The following is a 23,034-nucleotide window of genomic DNA, read 5'->3' on the forward strand; positions in this document are numbered from 1 at the left end:
ATGTAATATATTCGATTGGAGCTTACTAAATATTGCCTTTGGGCGTTTGTCATACACATTTCTATAAATGTCAGATGTAAACTGTGCACATTGGCATGATTCTTACAGCCAGACCATGTTCTAAATTCATTTATGTATATATTCTTGTCAGAGATGAAAAGGACAAGGACTACAGAGCCACCTATTGGGTGTAGAATTCCTAAAACTCAATATTGACCATTTTCACCTTGCCACATGACTTCGGATATCATATGACGCTAAAACAGAAACTCAGTTTTTCCCCCACTCTTCAGTTCAAAAGATTGGTGAATATTCATGTACCATGACCTACTAGCATTTCATCAAGCTTCACTAAGTGAGGTCATTCTACAGTGCTTATTGGCAGTTTAAGTAGTTTATAAATCTGGTAATCAAGGTCCAGTAATTTAATTCTGCACACCTTGATGTATAAGGGGCCACTTACCCATATATTTCACCTTGGTATCTACAGTGCCTACAAGTAGTATTCAACCCCCTGCAGATTTAGCAGGTTTGATAAGATGCAAATAAGTTAGAGCCTGCAAACTTCAAACAAGAGCAGGATTTATTAACAGATGCATAAATCTTACAAACCAACAAGTTATGTTGCTCAGTTAAATTTTAATAAATTTTCAACATAAAAGTGTGGGTCAATTATTATTCAACCCCTAGGTTTAATATTTTGTGGAATAACCCTTGTTTCCAATTACAGCTAATAATCGTCTTTTATAAGACCTGAACAGGCTGGCATAGGTCTCTGGAGTTATCTTGGCCCACTCCTCCATGCAGATCTTCTCCAAGTTATCTAGGTTCTTTGGGTGTCTCATGTGGACTTTAATCTTGAGCTCCTTCCACAAGTTTTCAATTGGGTTAAGGTCAGGAGACTGACTAGGCCACTGCAACACCTTGATTTTTGTCCTCTTGAACCAGGCCTTGGTTTTCTTGGCTGTGTGCTTTGGGTCGTTGTCTTGTTGGAAGATGAAATGACGACCCATCTTAAGATCCTTGATGGAGGAGCGAAGGTTCTTGGCCAAAATCTCCAGGTAGGCCGTGCTATCCATCTTCCCATGGATGCGGACCAGATGGCCAGGCCCCTTGGCTGAGAAACAGCCCCACAGCATGATGCTGCCACCACCATGCTTGACTGTAGGGATGGTATTCTTGGGGTCGTATGCAGTGCCATCCAGTCTCCAAACGTCACGTGTGTGGTTGGCACCAAAGATCTCGATCTTGGTCTCATCAGACCAGAGAACCTTGAACCAGTCTGTCTCAGAGTCCTCCAAGTGATCATGAGCAAACTGTAGACGAGCCTTGACATGACGCTTTGAAAGTAAAGGTACCTTACGGGCTCGTCTGGAACGGAGACCATTGCGATGGAGTACGTTACTTATGGTATTGACTGAAACCAATGTCCCCACTGCCATGAGATCTTCCCGGAGCTCCTTCCTTGTTGTCCTTGGGTTAGCCTTGACTCTTCGGACAAGCCTGGCCTCGGCAGGGGTGGAAACTTTCAAAGGCTGTCCAGGCCGTGGAAGACTAACAGTAGTTCCATTAGCCTTCCACTTCCGGATGATGCTCCCAACAGTGGAGACAGGTAGGCCATACTCCTTGGAAAGGGTTTTGTACCCCTTGCCAGCCTTGTGACCCTCCACGATCTTGTCTCTGATGGCCTTGGAATGCTCCTTTGTCTTTCCCATGTTGACCAAGTATGAGTGCTGTTCACAAGTTTGGGGAGGGTCTGAAGTAGTCAGAAAAGGCTGGAAAAAGAGATAATTAATCCAAACATGTGAAGCTCATTGTTCTTTGTGCCTGAAATACTTCTTAATACTTTAGGGGAACCAAACAGAATTCTGGTGGATTGAGGGGTTGAATAATAAATGACCCTCTGAATAAACTTTTCACAATTTAAAAAAATAATAAAAAAAGAAATAACATTCTTTTTTGCTGCAGTGCATTTCACACTTCCAGGCTGATCTACAGTCCAAATGTCACAATGCCAAGTTAATTCCGAATGTGTAAACCTGATAAATCTGCAGGGGGTTGAATACTACTTGTAGGCACTGTACATCAGGAGTTCCCAACTCCAGTCCTCAAGGGCCACCAACACTGCATGTTTTCAGGATTTCCTTAGCATTGCACAGGTGTTTGAATCATCACCTGTGCAGATTATTAAATTATCACCTGTGCAATACTAAGGAGACCCTGAAAACTAAAACATGCAGTGTTGTTGGCCCTTGAGGACTGGAGTTGAGGACCCCTGATCTACATGAATATTTGTTCCAACAAGGAGATAAGTCTTCTTATAAAGTGTTCCAGTCATTTTAGTTGAAGTTTTAGAATAACCAATAATTCTGCTATAACACACCCGCATACCTCCCAATTTTTGAGGAGAAATAGTGGCAAAATATGCAGTGTTCCTCTCTGCCCTCCAGCCATCTCTCTAGGGCTCCTCTCTGCCCTCAAGCCATCTACTAATTTCTCCGCTCTACTTTCAGGCTATTTCTTCAGAGTTCCACTCTGCCCTCAGGCTGTACACTCAGCCTTCCCCTTTGTCCTCACTACTCCTCTCTGCCCTTACACCATTTCTGGAGGGCTCCTCTCTCCCCTCAGGCTCTCTCTTCAGGGCTCCTCTCTGCCATCAGTCTGTACCCTCTGCATACCCCTCTATCCTCACCGCTCCTCTCTGACCTCAGGTCATCTCTGGAGGTTTCCCCTCTGCCCTCAGTCAGTACCTTCAGCCTTCGCCTACCTCTTTGTCCTCACCACTCCTCTCTGCCCTCAGGCCATCTATGAGTTATTGCAGCCATGCAGGCACACTTCTATGACTGAAAGCCAGTGGCTCCAGGGAGGAATAAAATTAATTTACTGCCAGGTGCCGCACTTTCAGCATTGCACCCAGGCAGCTTTATAATGCAATTAACCTGCAGATTAACCCTATATCTCCAGGTTAATAGCATTATCCGACCTGACATGTTTTCTTAAACATATATAAAGAAATATTAACATTCTGTATTATTTTGGGGGCTCTTTAGTTTTTTTATTTTAATAGATAGATGATAATGTGACCACTGTGAATACAAGCCTCAGCTGTAACAAAGCTTCTATCCAGCACATTGTATTCATTTAGTGCTTTCTGTCTGCAGGAGAGAAGACAGAGAGCAGTGATAAACCAATTGTTCTTTCTCAGGCCTGCACAGTGTGAGCTCAGCAGGTCAGTAGAGATTAACAAATCTGTGGAAGTTCAGTTGGGTGGGTTCAGCTGGACTTTAAAGTTCGGTTTGGGACCGAACTTGACCTAACCACCAATCGAAGTCACTAATTGGGCAGTTCTGGTCTCTGTCCACATGCAGCCAGCCATAAACAGATGACGTCCGTGGTATGGTGGGCAGGGTTTATCCATATTTATTTTTGTTTAGGTCACACTACATCTGATCATGTTGTTGTCACCCCCAGTGTGAGCCATTTAAACACTGCAAGCGGCCTTTACTGGGCTGAGCACCCAGCGTACCTGAGCACAGTGATGCTCACGCAAGTGATTTGCATACATAAAGCACCCGAACTCTGGTGGGCTTTGGGGGGAAGGAAGGGGGTTGTTTTTGGTAGACACATCAAACCTCAGGTTTGCTCATCTCTACAGGTGTACAGGTGAGTGGTCACTCTGACCAGCACTACTCTAAAGAGGGCAGTGCGGGACACAGACCCTAATTCAGTACTGTCCCAGTAGGTCCAGGACGGTTGAGAGCGGTGCTTCCAGATCTATCCATTCTGTTACATTCCATCAATGGCATTCAATCCTGATTTGGGATATGGCCTTTAGTTTTTTGATCAAAACTGTGTTTGCCAAGTACCCTGTTATTTATATGTACTATGGTATATGTCAATTTTGTTTTTGTCTTAGGTTTTGTCTATTAAATGTACAAAGAGAAGTGTGACTCCCTTTTTGAGATACGCATTTCATCTATATGGCTTCCCATGGGTATGTATTTGAACAGTCAGGCCTTGGTCCTGGTCTGTCCCCATATATATTGAGGCTGGCTGACACAGGGAATGATTTTAATATTAGTGGATAAGACCGTCCCGATTGGATACATCTTTTGTAGCAAGAGGATTTTTTTTTTTTTATAAAAACTGTTCAAGTACCTTTTGTTTTTCTCTTCGATTTTTACTCCCAGCTGATTACATGGCATGCTTCAGTGAGATATGAGTATTGTTTGTGATCTTTTTGGGACTACCTTCTTTTGGTGTTTAATTGTTGTTAATAAATGACAAAGAGGCTATGCACTACCCTAACTCAGCTGCTGTTTTTGCAATCAATGCTTAACCCCTTTATGACCTTTGACATTCCCATACTTCATGGTTTGAAAGGGCTTCCCAGCCTTTGATGTATGGGTGAGTCATGGTCATATGCCCCAGCTCTCACAGCCAGAAGTGGTGCGAATGTAAGGCGTGGACGGACCCCTTACACGGAGGTGCAGTTTTCCCCCTGAAGATACCCCACGCTGGGGTAGCTAAAGATGTTAATATTAATGTTGATGTTAATTGTGTTTTATGGTGGTAATGGGTTTTCTCCCCTAGATGTCAGAGTGGGACGGCTGTCCCCATAGGAACAGTACAGGAAAGAGGAGGAGCCGGACAGTCTAGGGGGGAGGGTGAGAGGTTGCTGTAGTCTGGAGGGCAGTAGATTCCGGGACGGGGGAGAAGGAGCAACGGGGGCAGAGTGTGGGAGCTATGGTGGCAGATAGCAAAAGAAAGAAAAAGGAAAGTGTCCTGATCGGGAACCAGCAGTGTACAGGTGGGACCCGAAGAGGCCTAGTCGGTGAAGCAGAATTGTGTGGGTCAAGTCTGCAGTAGCCGGAGCGGGAGCCTAGGTGAAGAAAACTAGAGTAGCCGGGCAAGGCCCCTGAGAAGAGAAGACAGGAACAGTTTTCCCCAGCAGGAATTGTGATTTGACGCTACAAGATTTGTGCATTGAGCCTGTTGTGAAGATACGTGTAATAAAATGCCTTTTGGTTCAACTGATGCCTGCCTGCGGAATTTTCCTGAGTCTGTCAGCGTGCTCCCTTCATCCACACTCTGCCCCACAAAACAATCCCCTGTCCCAATAGTGACGGCTGGGCCGGGGGTTGGCCTTTCGCCAAAAGGGGCCACGACTACACCCCCCGAGGCACCCCGTTACAAGTGGCGTAGTCGGCAGGATTCGGACTATCTGCGGAGGGTTCCGACCCAAGAATGTGAAGATCAAGTGGTGCCTAAGGCATTGGACCAGGCACAAGACGGCGCTAAGATGGCCGCCGTCTTCACGAACACAGTGAGTGCGCGGAAAATTGGCGCCAAACGAAAAACCCTGAGCTGGCCGGCGAAGAAAAAGAAGTGCAGAGTGCGCCGCCCAAAGAGGGGAGGTACTGGCCCCAAGATGCTGCTGAAGACTAGAGACGTGGGCGGCGTTACAGAAAAAAAGAGGCGTCGCCTATGCTGGGTCGACCTGGTGAGCGAGGCCAGGGGTGGAGTGGATACAAGAGCGGGAAAAGAAGGCCCGCCTCCACCTTCCCCAGCGCCATTACAGGCAGAGCCACAGGAGACGTCAACTCAGCAGCTGACACTAAGTGAGATGGAGACGCAGACGAAGAAGCGAGCTGCAGCGGGCGCGCTGGTGACAGCCAGCCTAGGAAGAGGACGCCCGAGGCAGAGCGTCGCCGAGGAGGCACTTACCATAAAGTTACCGGCTGTGCCAGGAGGTCCGGAGCGGCCCGCAAAAGTTACGTGGGTCACTTCGTGGGATGCCGTGACCGGAGAAACATCCACGGAAGTCCGGGCCACTTACAAGACGCAACTGCAGCCGGGAAGCGAGACACTGGGAACGCCCCTCCAGAGTCCGGAAGTGGTTACGCCAGTCAAGGTAGGACCTCCAGCCCCCACAGAAGTTCCGGCCCCGGGAGAGCAACATGCCCCGGAGTTTGAAGAAGATGAGTGGGGATTTTTCTGGGAGCCAGTAAAGCCGGCGCTCCTAACCCGACGACAATCCCCGCCGCCTGAGATAGATCCGGTGCAAGAAAGACTTCTGGCCGAGACCGTGGCCAGGGAGATGATGGCCGGACCCCTTAGTGAAGAATTTGACCGGCAGTGTAGCATTGGCACCGTGGTCAAGTTTAATCAGGCCGAGGGTTACGGGTTCATAGAAGACGATGAGACCGGGGACCACTTTTTCTATAATCGGGTCAATCTGGACATTGAGGGGTTACCCCAACGTCTCCATACCCTGTACCCGGGGGAGAAAGTGAAGTTCCGGAGAGAAGTAGGATGCCGGGGCCTATTTGCAGTGGGGGTGACCCGGATGCCCACTGCTCAGGAGGCCGCACAGTGGCAACAGGAGATCGAGTGGGAGGAATGTCAGTACCGGAGACGTACGCAGCAGAGACCGGTGCTGGCTGAAACTTGTCGGCCAAGAAACACTCTGGCGGTGTCGCCAGAAGTAGTTACAGGACCGGTAGCCGAAATCGAAAAGGGAACACCGGCGTTACTAGCGATTCGCCAGAGTATGGTGACACACCCGGTAGTCGTCGTTGGAAGTCCACAGCCGTCCCGTCCAGCTACCCAGTCACCCCCGCCGGGGGCCGAGGAGTCAAAACCGGAGGCAGAGGAATCAGAGTCACCGGCCAATTATGAACCGTTCCGAAGGCTGCGCCGCTTGCCAGGCCAATCCCTCTCAGATTATGTGAGGGCCCAGCGGGCTGAATAGCTGCGCGCCTACCACCCTGCGTGAACCATAGCGACCGGAGGTGATAGACATATATGTGTTAAGAACCGGTGAAGGTTTATAGTTGTAACAACGTTCAAGCTACCGAGCCCGGAAGGAGCCTGATGCCGGACTGTGCAAAGACTCCCTCCGTGATTGTGACGGAGATGTTGTTGTCCATTGATTCCTGACTACAAAGACCAGGAGTGCCGGGAGAGCCTCCGGGCAGAAGACCAGCAAAGACCGGGAGCACCTGTTGAGGGCCTCCGGGCAAACATGCTACAAAGACCGGGAGCTCCCTTGGAGGGACTCCGGGCGCCGGACTTGCGTGCCCATTGATTGTGTTTTACGTGAAAGTTTTAAAGTTTTACCAAGAGACTACCTTGCTGGGTAGGTTTTGTCTTACAGATTCGAGCCTTGCCGGGAGGCTAAGGCAAAAAAGAGGGGAGGAATGTAAGGGGTGGACGGACCCCTTACACGGAGGTGCAGTTTTCCCCCTGAAGATACCCCACGCTGGGGTAGCTAAAGATGTTAATATTAATGTTGATGTTAATTGTGTTTTATGGTGGTAATGGGTTTTCTCCCCTAGATGTCAGAGTGGGACGGCTGTCCCCATAGGAACAGTACAGGAAAGAGGAGGAGCCGGACAGTCTAGGGGGGAGGGTGAGAGGTTGCTGTAGTCTGGAGGGCAGTAGATTCCGGGACGGGGAGAAGGAGCAACGGGGGCAGAGTGTTGGAGCTATGGTGGCAGATAGCAAAAGAAAGAAAAAGGAAAGTGTCCTGATCGGGAACCAGCAGTGTACAGGTGGGACCCGAAGAGGCCTAGTCGGTGAAGCAGAATTGTGTGGGTCAAGTCTGCAGTTGCCGGAGCGGGAGCCTAGGTGAAGAAAACTAGAGTAGCCGGGCAAGGCCCCTTAGAAGAGAAGACAGGAACAGTTTTCCCCAGCAGGAATTGTGATTTGACGCTACAAGATTTGTGCATTGAGCCTGTTGTGAAGATACGTGTAATAAAATGCCTTTTGGTTCAACTGATGCCTGCCTGCGGAATTTTCCTGAGTCTGTCAGCGTGCTCCCTTCATCCACACTCTGCCCCACAAAACAATCCCCTGTCCTAATAGTGACGGCTGGGCCGGGGGTTGGCCTGTCGCCAAAAGGGGCCACGACTACACCCCCCGAGGCACCCCCGGCACCCCGTTACATCCCCCTAAATGCAGGGAACAATATCAATCGCTACATTTAAGAGGCTGAGAGAGGATGTGCGGTCTTTCTCCCAACTGATCGCTGCCCTCGCGGCACCACCACAAGGGCCTCATCGTTGCCATGACAACCTCCGGGTCAGCCAGCTATGGCAAGCCTGTTAGAAGCCTCAGACCATGCTCTCAGTGCAGCACTGACGGATATGCTAGTGCATGGCAATGCATTTGTCGCGGGCGGAGGAGAAGACGCTGCGCTCTCCCACTGCTCGGGTCCGGCTGCTGCTGCTGCTCGGTGGCTCGAGCGGTGGGCCGGATCCCGGGAACTCGAGTGGCGCTCCTCGCCCGTGAGTGAAAGGGGGGTGGTTTGGTTTAGGGTTATTGTCCGTGACGCCACCCACGGTTGTGGTGAGATTGGTGACACCACCGCTGCTCTGGACGGGGATCCCGGGAGCGATGACAGGGAGCAGCTTGGATGTTGGTTCTCCCCGGGCACGGTGATGGGGTAGGGAAGTATGGCAGGCGGGTTACGGGGCCCGGTGAGGTGCAGGGTCGTGGGGGCAGCACTGTGCCGCACGGCACAGTGGTACTCACTCAGCCAGTAACACACACGGAGTCTCTGATGAAACAAACGGCTGGATGGACGGGTCCCACAGACGGCTGGGGTGTTTTCCCCTGACCCCAGGTTGGTAATGCAAGTCCTTTCCTGCACCTTCCGTACACTCCTCCTGCGCTCCGGTTTCCAGCTGGCTCCCCGGTTCGGTACTGGTGGGCCACAGCCCAGCCCCAGCTACCTACGGTTCCACCAGACTGTCTTCTCGGCTCTCACAGACAGCCACTACCGTCTGCCTGACTGCTGCACGAGGGCCCTAGGCTCCAACCTAGGCCCCAGTCTGCGTCTGCCTCTCTGCAGACCTCCTCTCTCTTCCTCTGCCTGGACTTGTCTGCCCTAGTTTCCTGCCTCAGGCCAGCCAGACTCTTCGGTGGGCGTGCCTATCTGCTTGACTCCGCCCACCTAGTGTGTCTGTCTGAACCCGAGGGAAGGAATCAGGTCTCACTGGGGATGTCTGCTGTGAACTGCTGGGGGTGGGGGTGTGTGTGTGTTGTTACCTGTGGCCCCTGGCTTGTCCAGGGCGCCACACATTATATATCAGCAATCAGCTTACAGCTCAATAATGACACCCATACTATTAGATTAGGTGGATTGTCCAGCGAATTAGATGTGCCAATTCTGGAGCTTTACACGGCTCATTCCAATTGCCCTGTTGCAGTGGCAATTTGGGTGATATATGGGGTTGGTGATTGATAGTTGTGATTTGTCAAAAATTACAGCTACCATCAAGCCCTAGGTTAGTAATGGAGAGATGTCTATGAGACTAACCTTGTAAGTCAAAAGAAAAAAACACAGAAAAATCCTTTGTTTCAAATTAAAAACAGACATCTTCTTTCACCCATTTATTAACCCCCAAAACACCCCCTTCTGGTTTAACATAATCCATAACGATGTCCCATGACAAGCCTCGGCCTTGCTACATCCAGAGGCGGCGGTGCACAGTGACATTAAAAAACGTGACCAGTCACTGCACCCTCAGGAACACACTGAGGGTAGCGAGGGAGACCCTGGCAGTGAAGCAGTGAGGTCACTCAGTTCACCTGAGGTCAAAGCTGGTGGTTCCCATGGTACCAAGTGTGACCATCAGTGAACTCTGATGGGCCGTGTGACACAGTGGCAGAGCTGTCCAGCAGTGAACTCACCTGTGGTCACATCTGGCGGGTCACAGCCATCATCAACCCAATATATCGCCCTGATTGCCATCTCACCAGGGCAATCGGAATGAGCCAGGTAAAGTGCCAGAATTGGTGCACCTAATACATTTTTGGAGTGGCTGCAGGCTGCTATTTTTTAGGAAGTGAAGGGCCAATAACCATGGCTCTTCCCACCCAGACTATTGCAGCCCCCAGTTGTCTGCTTTACCTTGGCTAGTTATCAAAAATATGGGGGACCCCACGTGATTTTCTTTAAATTATTTATTTAAAAATACGCAGTGGGATTCCCTCTATTTTTGACCACCAGCCAAGGTAAAGCAGATGGCTGGGGGTTGCTGCACATAGTTGTCTGTTTTACCTGTGCAATCAAAAATAGGGTGGGAGCCAACATACTTTTATTTTTTTAATTATTTTTTTCCCTAAGTGGTGCACCGGCCAATCACAGCCATGCCAATACTTCACATGAGTCTGTGATTTATCTATCAGGAACCAAAGCATGTGTCAGACATGAAAGTATTGTGTGTGATCTTTATTCTTCACTACATTTGCCCTAGTTTCACATAATAGTGCAAAGAAGATCCTTATTTACACTTGGGCTACCTAGCCACTTTGGCACCAAAGTTCACTAAGTGTCAGTGCAACATCGCAGAGAAATACAAGTGAATGGGGCGACATTGCGACCCAATGGTTTGGTGGTAGCGACAAGCAAGTTGAAAAAAATCTGGCATGGTTGGACTTCTTGGGACTTTATTAGGGATGAGTGAGTATACTTGTTACTACTCGGTACTCGCTGAGTAGTACGGTATTCGGGCTACTCGTTACTTCGCAAGTATCCTTGTAATTATTCGTTAAGAGTTGTGAGTCCAATGTAAGTCAATGGGAAATGTGAGTAATTGTCTGCTGGACCCTACAGAAGCGGTCTGGGGGCTGAGTAAAAGGCTGAAATGGATGCATGATTGTTTAAAAGCCAGGCAGTAAAAAGCCACCAACTTTTTTAAGTAATCAGCTCATGCACGCTCCCCGCCCGGGTCCTTCGCTCCCTGGTGCTGCGCTCCCCGCTGCCCAATGCTTCGCTCCCCCACCGCCTTAGGATTGGGTGGGGAGCACAGCACCAGGGAGCAGGGAGCATAGCACAGGGCAGTGGGGAGCGCAGCACCAGGGAGCGTGCATCAGCTGATTGTTTAAAAGCCAGGCGGTAAAAAGCCGCAAGCTTTTTTAAGCAATCATGCATCCATTTCAGCCTTCTACTCAGCCCCCAGACTGCTTTGTAGGGTCCAGCAGACAATTACTCGCATTTCCCATTGACTCGCATTGGACCCGTAATGGGTACCCGAGTATTAGGACCTACTCGTTACGAGTATAGAAAGTCCGAGTATTTCACTACTCGATCATCCCTAGACTTGATTGTCACAGCAGCCACACCTAGCAAACTTTGGCCACTCGGCAGGTGTCGCATCCAAAGTGGCTAGGTAGTCCCAAACCTTACTCTTCATTTTTATGTGCCCACTGGGTGTCTAACAACCCTTATTTGCCAAACATTGTTGTTCGTTCTTTGACACCTTAAGACGGTTGATAATGCTGAGGAGCACATGCATCAATATGGTTTTAAATTGTTTTTAATCCCGACCTATGATTTTTTTTTTCTTTGCAACGTGATTAGCAGTTTGGCTGTACACACTTACCTATATGCCGGCGTATAAGACGACTGGGCGTATAAGACGACCCCCAACTTCTGCCCTAAAAATATAGAATTTGGGATATCTTGTGATACATACGGTATTCAGTATGCTTCAGTATGCTAAGAGCAGGGGGCCGCACTGTGTGAGGAGGTGTTTTTTTTACTGTCCAGTATAACCAATAGGATTAGTGCAGGGGCCAGCATGTAAGCTCTTCATTAATGTCCCTGCATGGATGCGAGGGGAATCTGGCGTTACTGCACTAATCCTATTGGTTATACTGGACAGTGAAAAAAAAAACAACACCTCCTCACACAGTGCGGCCCCCTGCTATATATCCGCTATATATCCGCTGTATATGCTGTATGATATACCAGTACGGGGCCGGGCTGTGTATCGCGTTTCCATAACGACGAGGCAGGAACTTCCCTGCTAGAGCGCTGACGTCAAGGCAGAGCTGCTTGCCTCTGATTGGCCAGCGCTCTGCCATTCAGCAGCAGTGACAGGAAGTTCCTCCCTCGTCGCTATGGAGGCAGAATCCAAGCGTGGACGGAGTGGAGCGGCGCACTACAGCACCCAGGTGTATATCCGGCGTATAAGACGACCCCCCACTGTAGCCATTATTTTAAGGGGGTAAAAAGTCGTCTTATACGCCAGTATATACGGTACTTAATGTTTCTTTGCTTTATCTTTCCTTACTACATTTTATTATTCCATGCTCCACCAAGAGACAAAACACAAGATTAGATAACTCAATGAAAAATAGTATTTTATTTTAACTAACAGACCGGAGCTGTAACCAATTGCCGCAATACTTTTTAACATTTTGTACACAATGATTTCAAAATTATAAATATACAGAATCACGTAGGACATTCTGCTTTATTTAAAGGAAGCCTAATTTAGGCATAGTCCTTACTGTCTTACTTAACTAATCATAGAGTCACAGTGATTCAGCCTCATATTTAACATCATTCTCCCTAAAGAGGAAACAAACAAAAATAATAATTACCCTTCATCCTAATAGATATTTAGCAATAAAAAAAATTTAAAAACAAGAGAAATTAAAACTGAGCATTTTGGAAAAGAAGCTGCAATTCTGACATATCACACGTATCTCAGCTGACTGAGGGAAAATGATAAAGCGATAGTTGTACAGAGCACCAGTCATTATCCATTATCATATATAGTAGCAACAAACTTGTGGTTTACCAGATCTAGGATGGCATTAAACTTTTATCCAGTGTATATATGTGACACATGATCTTCAAATTATCACGTACCACTATTAAAAATGTACAGTAGTATCTTAAAACTGCTCTTAGCTGGAAGAACTTTTATTTCTTTCTGTAAATGGAAAAAGGCAATGATTTAGTTCTCATATTAAGAAAAAAAAAATAGGCAATGATTTCTTTTTTTGTTTTTTTTGAGTATGTTGGGATCACAAAGCCTGAAAGGTTGTAGAGGTCTTACAGGCGGCCTACAAAAGAATAAAAAAAGGACAGTGCGGCCAAGTTAATTTGAGGTGATAGACGTAGCCAGGATTCTCTTCTCCTCATTGCAAGTTATGGGTGGATCTGGTAAACTTAGTTTTTGTTCAGGTCATGCAGAAGGAAAGACGTACAGTATTGGTAGAGGAAATTTCACTAAATCCCAGCAGGTCTGTCTTTTAAATGTCCATAGTAGAGAGATGGTGTAATCCAGTGTAGAAAACCCTTAGCATGACCATACATTCAGAAAGGACACCTTCATATGCTCTAGTTATACCATGGCTTTCCTTCTGCTGTAGAGGTTTGTGGATTCACAGCAGGTGGAAACCCAAAGTTTCCTTAAGCCTGCTCTAGATTCTGACTAGGAGACCTAGGAATTTGCTACAAAGAAACAAAAGCAGCATGTCACTTCACAGAGGAACCTCATCAAGACTCCAATCATATAACCAGTAATTATATATCGCACGCTTGTAGTGTATAAAAGAGCAGCTAGTGCAAATAAACCTTGTTCATATCATCCAAATATCAAGTTAAGGGGAACCCCAGTACCCAAATTGTTCTGAAATGCCCCACTTATTTCAGAGTTTAGCTTTATGAATGCGGTTTAATGGTAATGACGTTCTTTTGCTTTTTTTCTTTTTACTCTTCCTTCAAGGCACCGTTCTAAAATGTAAACGTATCAGTGGAAGACAAAAGTGAAAAGGTTTTCTGACTCCTTTGGGGACTTTTATCTTCAGATATCTCAGCGGGATCCAGTAGAATGAAAGGCACTGAAGAGACGGAGCCCTCACTAACAGTCTCTATCCATCGGGATTAGCTGAAGCCCCATCGCTGATGGACATCTCCAGGATTGCAGTCTATTGTGGCTGGATGTTCTCCTCGTGATGTTAAACACAAATTTGAGCCAGTGTTTTTCAGTAATCGCTCCTGTTTAGAAAAAAATACAAAATGCATTTACTATACAAATTTTTTTTTATTATTTTATAAAGAAAACATTAAACATTGCACAGGGAGGTTTTGTTTTCAAGAGTCACAAAAATATTGCTCATCTAGAGTCATCAGGATACAAATACGTATCGCACACTTCTTTGGAATTCTTTTGGCAGGTATTAGGCTAGTTTCACACTACGTCTTTTTAACATCCGCTGAAAACGTTATTTTAGCGGAAGTACGGATCCTGCTTTTACAGCAAATAACGTATGCAAACGCATATGTTATTTTGCAGGATCCTGCACTGGATGTTTAGGGGCGGGCACTGGAGTCATGTGATCGGGAGTGAGGGGAGCTAGACTGGGAGCCGGCTTCTGACAGCTGCAGACGCTGGTAACCAAGGTAAACATCGGCCTTGGATACCCGATATTTATCTTGGTTACGAGTGTCTGCAGCTGCTAGGAGCGGGGCTGCCTGCACGCGTAACCAACGTAAACATCGGGTAACTAAGAGAAGTGGTTACGCGATATTTACCTTGGTTACGAGTGTCCGCAGCTCTCAGGTGGGGGAGAGGGAGGGAGGGAGGAAGGGGGAAAGACAGAGATAGAGAGAGAGAGGGTGAGGGAGGGAGTAGAGAGATAGACAGATCACGCGAGACTGGTTCTGGGCATGCTCAGTACTTTCTGGGCATGCTCAGTACAAAAGCAGGATCCTGTCTATCAGCACGCCAGCGTTCACCTGCGTTTGCGTGCGTTATAGTCAGGATCCAGCAATTTGCAGTATTTGGACGGAACTCAAAAACGCTACAAGTAGCGTTTTTGAAACATGTTAAAAAACTGCAAGTCACTGGATCCGCACTATAACGCACGCAAACGCAGGTGAACGGATGTTAACGCGAGTCCATTGCAAATGCATTGAAATGAAAACGCATTTGCACTGGATCCGCTTGTCCGCTAAAATAACGTTAAGGACGGATGTTAAAAAGACGTAGTGTGAAACCAGCCTTACATCTAGGGAAGAATATCATCATACATGCAGTGCCCAAAGGAACCATTATGATAATGCATGTGGCTGATTGTGGCCATGCCGTTCCACGCTACGGAGTTGTAAGGTCCCTGTTTCTTAACAATAAGGCTCTGCACGCATGTCTTAGGTCCTGTGTATAAGCGCTTATATGTTCATACACAGAATATCCATGTGAACAGGATAGCTTCTCCAAGTTGCCACAAATTAGATGAGACACTGACAAAAACAGCCTGTTCTACCTTGTCCAACAGATGACCTGTAGGATTCAGATCTCCAAGACTAGAAGGACAATACTCCATGCCGCATGGGATATAAAACAGATATTATAAAATGTCAACGACAATGCTTTAGTTTTACAGTCTCCCTCAAACTACAATAGCACACAAGTGAAGCACCTGCTGATTATAGCCCATCCATGCAAAGGAGCAGCAAGTTGTGCATTCTCACACCAGCATGGCACTTCACTACAATATTCTTGACTCTCCATCTTAGGACTAATTTCGACACTCTCCCCTAACAACTCATCAATGATGGGGCGCGCGTGCGTGCGTGCATGCACATATAAAGGAGGGAGGGGGTGGGAGTTCCTAGGTCTCACCACTCTTGGTAAACTAATGTCTGTACAGGACAAAAACCCCAGATTAGCAGTTTCTAAAATACTTGCCCCGGCTAGCCTATCACTGGTAATGGCCAATGCGTCATTCTAAATCGCTCCTGCTCAATTCTCTCATTCTAATTGACACTGGAACCAATTCATGGAGAACGTGGTCACTCGATGTTATGCTGACTCCAGATTCACATGTCCAATACAAGAAGCACTAATCATGAAAAAGCAGGTGTCTAATATAGTATGTTCCTGATGGAACCTTTTATGTGCTAGCCAGACAATGAACTCTCATTTCTTACAATTAGCAACATACGGCACCAGGAACTTTAACTTTTTTGTTGGCAATCTGTTTTTTGCCATATACATGTACCGTATTCTACTGAACAATAGTTAAGCAAATAATGCTGAATATCTAAGATGAACCATCGTGTACCTTTGTGAACTCCCATTCTTCATTGCCTGGGACACTTGTCCCTTTTCCCTTGAACTGGCATTCTCTGAGCTCTACCTGGCCTGCACCATACTTGGAACATAAGCACAGTTGCTTTGCTATATTATGGCGGAGCTCCCTTTGTGATGTATATTCAAAGTACTGAAAAACATGAACAAGACATGAAACATTAAACATGAACAATGAAAGACAAATGACAATAGAAATAATTCCATCAAGTGGCTTACATTTTAAAAAGTAAATCACAGCAATTTGTTAAAACATCTATGATTGTAGACCTTTGTCTGAGACACCATGTAGTCAGCACCCAGGGTCTCTCCTCTCCTGCCCCTTCAGGACTGGACTCCAAGACAGCATCAGCACTTAGTTCTGGATTCTGGAACAACTGAGGTCTCCATACTAAAGGCCCCTTTACACACTGAGACTTTGTAGTGATCCCGGCCAGGTTGGGATTGCTGGTGGGATCGCTAGAAAGTCTCTGGTGAGTCGCTGGTGAGCTGTCAAACAGGCAAACCTGGAAAACGACGCAACAGCGATACGGACCTGCAGAATGACCTAGCTAGTCATTGGGGATGTTATAAAGCAGCTTTTTGAAAGGGAAGTCGCTAACGAAGTCGCTTTAAAGGCCCCTTTACACACTGAGACTTTCTAGCGATCATGCTGCACAGCGGGAAACAAAGGACCAAAAAATGGTCCTGAGAGATATGTAGTGATCAGCAACCTTACAGCCGGGGCCAGGTCGCTGATGCTTGTCACACACTGCAATGTCGCTGGGGAGGTCGCTATTACGTCACAAAACCACTGACGTTACAGTGATGTCGTTTGCGATGTTGCAATGTGTAAAGGTGCCTTTAGGAAGACTTCCTCTAAACTTGGTTTAACCATCTCCACAATGCTGTGGCTGAGAATAACACAGGAGCAAAGAGTAGACCTAAAGGGAACCGGTCATACTGAAAATGGTGCGATCTGCCAGCAGACTGTTATAGAGCAGGAAACGCTGATCACATTGATATACATTTATTTGCAAAACGTTTCCGTAAACCATGCATGTTATTTCTTGACATTCTTTAGTGCTTATGCATAAGAGTCCAGTGGGCGGTCCTATTCAGTGATTGACAACCATCTCTACATGCATAATACAGGAAAGACTGTCAATCAATAGTAGAACCACCCACAGGATTCATATGCATACAGAGATTGGACAGTCTTCCCTGTATTGTGCATGCAGAGATAGCTCTCAATCACTAATAGGACCGCCCACTGGACTCATACATACAACACCAGGAATTTCACTGAATAACATACAAGTCATACTGAATCTTTTCCAACAAATCTATATATTATCCTGCTCCGTTTCGCCTTCTAATAGGTTGCAATCGCACTCAGGTCCTGGAATCTAGGGGGCCCATAAAGTCCCTTTGGCCTATATGAAAATAACCATGCTATTAAAGACTTGCAATAATTAGAGGACTCGCTGGAGCTTTTGCATATGGGGCCCATGAGTTTCAAATTACTCCACTTATTTCGACTGTCCTGGATTGGTCTACTTAACCAGGATTGTGCATTTATAGTTACATTCAAATATCCTGTAGATGGCGATGTTGCTGTGCATATTGGAAAATACATTAAAAAATTCAGGCAATACACAGGTGTACATGTGCCAATACATTGTATTAATGCAATGTGAAATTGCAAGTTGTCGGTTAAATTTCAAGTTTTTCACCTGTTCTATACAATTTGTTCTAATATTTAGATAAAAGTATTCATAATAAGGAGAAATTCTCCTACTGGATCTTCCCTCCAAATCTAGTGGACCAACAGATATTAAAACATTAAAATATATATCTTTTCGGTAAGAGGCAGAAATTACAAGGGAATGACTGACAACTGTATGTCATTTGACATTTAAGTTAAAGTATGTATCAAAAACTGAAAGCAATTAACAATACAAATTTGGGAATTTTCTATAAAACATTTACATAATGTAGCTTGTTAAAGGGAATCTGTCAGAAGCTTTTGCTAATTAATCAGACAGCAGCATAATAGAGGGCAAGACAGGCTGATTCCAGGGATATGCTACCTATTATGCCGTGTGTTATAGTTTCAATGCAATCTATATTTTATCAGCAGGAGATTATCATTAAAGGACTAGTTGCAGAGGAGTCAGGATAATCTGTGTAACCCCGCCCCCAACACTAATTGGCAGCTTGCTGACATTTCACAATGTTCACAGGGAGCTGCTAGACGGGTGTAGCGGGGAAGGTACATCCGACAAAACAGGTATTCTAGCAAAACTGCGACAATCTGCCCAGTAAGCGATACATCTCTGGAATCAGGTTTTTTGCCCCTTCTGGTCTCATGGGTATGACCTCACACAGGTCCTGCAAGAGACAAAGTGAATTGTTTGTATAATATTTATGCTAATTCTAACAGGGGGAGGAGATAACTATGAATGTAATATCTGATCCAGTGCAACTGTCACTCAAGAAGCTGCTCATTTTATAAACTTTACTTTTTTGGATTTCAAAACCTAAACATCCGAGCTGCTCACTACAGGTATGTATAGAATCAGCCTGATAGTGGCAGTATAGCTCTGGCTTTAGCTTATATACGACAATCCTGGTGATTGATTCCCTTTAAGTGTTTTTATTCGAAATGCGTAGACCTGGATAGCATCATGAGGTTTTGGAGTTTTTTTAGTCCCATTTTTTATTTTTTCCCCCAATAAAAGTCATGTTTTAATATGGATTGAACAGCTCTCTATGGTTTCTGGATCCTCTTCACTTTTTCTTCCATGTTGCTAAACACAGGGGCTGGACTCTGTCCACCTAATATACAATAGCGACTTGGTGACTCCTGTGCTGGTGAGCGGATATAGTCTCTTCTCTCGGTTACTTTTTTTTTTTTTTTTTAAAAGCATAACTAACATTATAGAAAAAAAAAATATATTTAAACAAGTATTAAACAACAACTTAGTTTTCTGTCTGTACCTGGTTTCCTCCCATTCCATGACAAGGATACATGATTAAGGGTTTTCCTCCATGGTTATTTTCCCCAACATCTAAGCAGCTCTGAGATCCTTCATTTTTAACCTAGCACAAAAATTAAGACAGAATACAAATAAATAAATGTGACTATGTGCATCTTCAAGTCAGCAAAAATTTGATAAATGGAACTGATCACAGGATTATAAAACTATTCAGCCATCACTTACAGCTCCATAATAGGTTGGTGAGAGGTCCGGTATGAACATCTCTGGGTAGATGTTCTGCAGGTACCATGAAAAGTTCTTACACTTCAAGTCTTCTTTCAGCTTCAGCCTCGGAGACAGATCTCCATAGTTTCTCTGGAATTAGAAAAACATGCTTTACCAAGTTCTATAGCATGCAGACCAATGTATAGTGATCAACAATCCCATGGTTTTCAAAGTAGGTAATATTAAGAGTTCTCCAGGTCTCTGGGTTGGGACAAGAATATAATCTCTAATAAAGAGAGTGTTATAAATACTTACATCTATGAAATGCAATAAGTAAGGGACGGATTGAAAATCCTTACTTGGAATTTGAATTAAAAAAAGGAGTTAAAGATAAAGGAATATTATCTAGATGGGTTAAATTTCAGACAGTGTGGTCGCATATCCTTTAAAAACTTCCCCTATTTTTCCTGACAGTCTCATGGAAAGTATCTCCATTCCACTTCATCCATAGTCTTTTTTTTTTTTTTTTTTTTTTTTTTTAACACTCCAAAATGTATGCATAAAACAGGGGTAAGCGAGTCAACCAAATGCCAAATATGTGAAGATAATAATGGGAGGAATGGTACAACCTGTTTTGGATGTGTCCTAAGCCATACAGATATTGGTTAGGTATTAAGAGTAGGAAAAATAAACACTAGCAAAAAAACAAAAAAACTGAAATATTGGTTGGGTAGAAGAATAGGGATATTGTATGATAAGCAAACCATTATTACATTGAGGAGAATATTACTCAAAGCCAGATTGTAAATCTCTAATAAGTGGAATCGGAATCGCTTCTTTAGTGAATGAATGGCTCAATATAGTGGAAAAAATTGTTAAGTATGTGTATCAACATAAATGCCAAATTCTTCAGTACATTAAGCTTTGGAGCTCTTGAGTAAAAATTATTGACAACAGTGATTCGCAATTGTGACGCCCTGGCAAAACCAGGGTGTCACAGACCTGCAGAAATCCAGCAAAGTGCAGGTCATTCTCCTCCTTGGTAACCTGATCCCACACCAGTGCAGCAGGACAGACACCCCCCCCCCCAGTGTAAGAGCTAAACAGAGCAGGAGGGGAGGGGCTGGAGCAGAGTGAGTTTGGAGTGTGAAGAGAGCAGACCAGGGGATATAGCTCCTGGCTGCTGTAAGGAAGGGAAGTGTGAGGAAGGGGCCAGAGGTGGCCGGGGCCGGGTAGTGGCCCGCCGGCATCAAGGGGTGACCCGGATCACTGCAGGGGGAGTGGGCTCCCCATTCCTGACTGAGGAAGGAGAAAGAAGCGTCTGGCTGCAAAACAAGAACAGGATCCTGCTGTACTGCGTGTGGGACCCCAAACACCCTCCGCACCAAAGGCTGTGGACTCCGGCAGTTTCTAGTTTACCAGTGACTCTGTATGGTTTACTTGTGAGTACAATAGTGCCATCAGGCACCGCACCGCAGCACTGCGCCCAGCAGCCCTCCTCCCCATTCACCACCGGGCCCCGGGATCACCAACCCCTACCCACGGAGGGGACAACATCCTAGCTGCTCCCTACCATCGCTCCTGGGATCCCCGTCACCAGCAGCGGTGGTGCCCATTATCACCACGACCCGTGGGTGGCGTCACAAACTATCTCCCCAAACAAACCACCCCCTTTCCACTCGTGGGTGAGGAGCGCTGCTCGAGTCCCCGGGTCCGGCCCAATGCTTGAGCCACTGAGCAGCAGCAGAAGCCCCGGACCAGAGCGTAGCGAGCGCGGCCCCTCCGCTCGCGACACAATTATTTTTCATTTTTTTTATTGTGCGCTTTTTCTCACTTTCTCTGAAAGTAGTGTTGGTGGAGGAGGGGGGGGGTATTGGATATTTGGGGGGAAAAAAAAGCAAATTTGTGACTAAGCAGTGTACAAGGGGTCATTTTATTTCTTAAAAATGGAGGAAACTTTATGGGATCAGTTTTTTTATTTTAAATCTATTTAAAGTTTAGGCATCTCTCTAGAAGCACAACACAGTCTCAAAAGCAGTCTCTTTCCTTTGCCTATATATAATATTGCAAAGAACAATTTACAATCGTGAACTAAAAATTGCTGGCTTTGAAGAGAAATGTACTGATAGGACCATCTCAACAATTCACCAGAAGATTATTTGGTTAGGGCAGGCGCTCCCACAGTAATGGGATAATGGAATGGATAAGGGCCTAAAGATTAAAGTGGGTGTGGAGTTGCAGTCACATCTGAGCTCTGAAGTCTTATGGGGCCAAAAGTTTCCCTTTGTTAATGTAACACCAATACTATTAAACACATGTGATAGTTGGTTGGGGGCACATTAAAAGATTTTTCACTTCACCCAAGAAGCTCCTAAATGTGCCATTGCAAATGGACAACACTGATGCAGAAGAATAAAAATATCGAAAGATGGTCAGCCAAGCAATCTCAGTCTAGCTCCATGCATCATTATTACTTCGTTTACACTGTAAGAGGGAATATAGGGATATACATTTTCAAGTCTTTAGGGCTAGTAAGGTGACAAGAAAAGCCATTTCCGACTCTTTTCTTTTGTAAAATACAGAAAGTCATATTTTTGTGAAGCCCTCAATTAGAAAATGATATTTGAGAAATTGCTATAGGCAATAAAACTATATTTTCTTAACTCCACTTTTTAGATGTAGATCAAAGAGATTCCCCATGAGGCATGATGGATGATGATGAACCATCGTAGGAAAACAGAAACTTGTTCAGCTTACCTCTCGCACCATTTTGGCAGCTTGTTGGTTTCTTCGATAATAAATCTCTTTATAGTTATCCATCCAAACTTCAGCCAAACGTACCTGGTTTCTAGTGATCACTTGCGTACCTTTGGGGAACGTATGAGGGCTTTTTGTGCGGAATACGTGGCCAACAACTGAGCAAGGTATGATCTCCAGCTGTCCACCACATTGCCAGACCTAAAATGAGAATATATTAATATGAATCAATGAAAACTTTCTCTGCAAATAGTGAAGTCTAATATAAAATGTGAGACAATAGATGCATGCATAAAAATATATTACAAGTAAAATGATAAGTCTGTCCGGAATATGGGACGTTCATCTACAAAATAAGTAAATGAGACTATAGTGTGATGCCCTGGACTAGCCAGGTAATCACAGTTAGAGCCCCGCACAACACCTGTCCCCAACAAGGTGTCAGCAGCCAAACACATTAAACCCTAGGCACCCCCCCTCAGGGCTTGATGGGCATACCAGGGGGTGGAGCCAGGCGGTTGGCCCTGCCCACCGAGGAGGCCAGAGAGCCTGAGGCGGGAAAACAGTCAGTTAGTTGTTAGTGAGTGAGTTCAGGAGGTGAAGGAGAGTGGAAGTAGGCCTGCAGCAGTCTGACAGGTGCCAGGGTTGTAGCCCGGGCACCTTTGGCTAGGAGGCATACGGAGGCCTCTGCCTGTATTTGCCGGGAAGATGACTCGGTGGAACCGTGGTAGACCGGGACAGGGTAGTGGCCTGCCGGTACCGACCCGGGGAACCGACTCGGAAACCGGAGCACCGAGGGGGGTACTCAGACCCTGAAACTAGGTACAGAAGCTACTGGACTGAGTTAATTAACCGATTGTGGCCAGGACTAAAGGTCCTTTCCCACCCAAAGTCCCGACTGAAGACAACAGCCCAACGAGGGGGATAGAAAGCCACCACTCAGGCAGAGAGATCCCACGGGCCAGCGTCTGCGGGCAAAGGGCTCCTCCAACATACACAAGCCAGGGAGTGGACTCCTGTATTGCAAGTTCAGGTAGTCCATCAACACTTAAAAAGGTGCAGGAGAAAGGCAGAGAACACCAACCGGGTGGGTGACCAGACTGCAGCCGGCTGCGGGCACCAACCACCATCATCTTGGTTTACCAGATAGTTGTGTGTGTTTCTAATCGGGAGTACACCAGTGCACTCCG

General features: G+C 46.0%; 1 protein-coding gene across 2 annotated transcripts in view; it reads right to left on the reverse strand.

Annotated features, from left to right (window-relative positions):
• Positions 1–12,139: 12,139 nt before the first annotated feature.
• GALNT6 (polypeptide N-acetylgalactosaminyltransferase 6) overlaps positions 12,140–23,034 on the reverse strand; it is a 123,956-nt gene continuing 113,061 nt past the window's right edge. For both annotated transcript variants that reach the window (XM_075337132.1, XM_075337133.1), the window contains 5 exons: positions 21,845–22,045; positions 19,106–19,237; positions 18,882–18,983; positions 15,874–16,032; positions 12,140–13,804 (listed from right to left, as the gene is read on the reverse strand). In XM_075337132.1, the coding sequence (XP_075193247.1) occupies positions 13,691–13,804; positions 15,874–16,032; positions 18,882–18,983; positions 19,106–19,237; positions 21,845–22,045 (708 nt within the window). In that variant the 3' untranslated portion in view covers positions 12,140–13,690. The remainder of the gene's footprint in view (positions 13,805–15,873; positions 16,033–18,881; positions 18,984–19,105; positions 19,238–21,844; positions 22,046–23,034) is intronic.

The sequence above is a fragment of the Anomaloglossus baeobatrachus genome, chromosome 2, assembly GCF_048569485.1.
Source record: "Anomaloglossus baeobatrachus isolate aAnoBae1 chromosome 2, aAnoBae1.hap1, whole genome shotgun sequence".
Classification (NCBI taxonomy): domain Eukaryota; kingdom Metazoa; phylum Chordata; class Amphibia; order Anura; family Aromobatidae; genus Anomaloglossus; species Anomaloglossus baeobatrachus.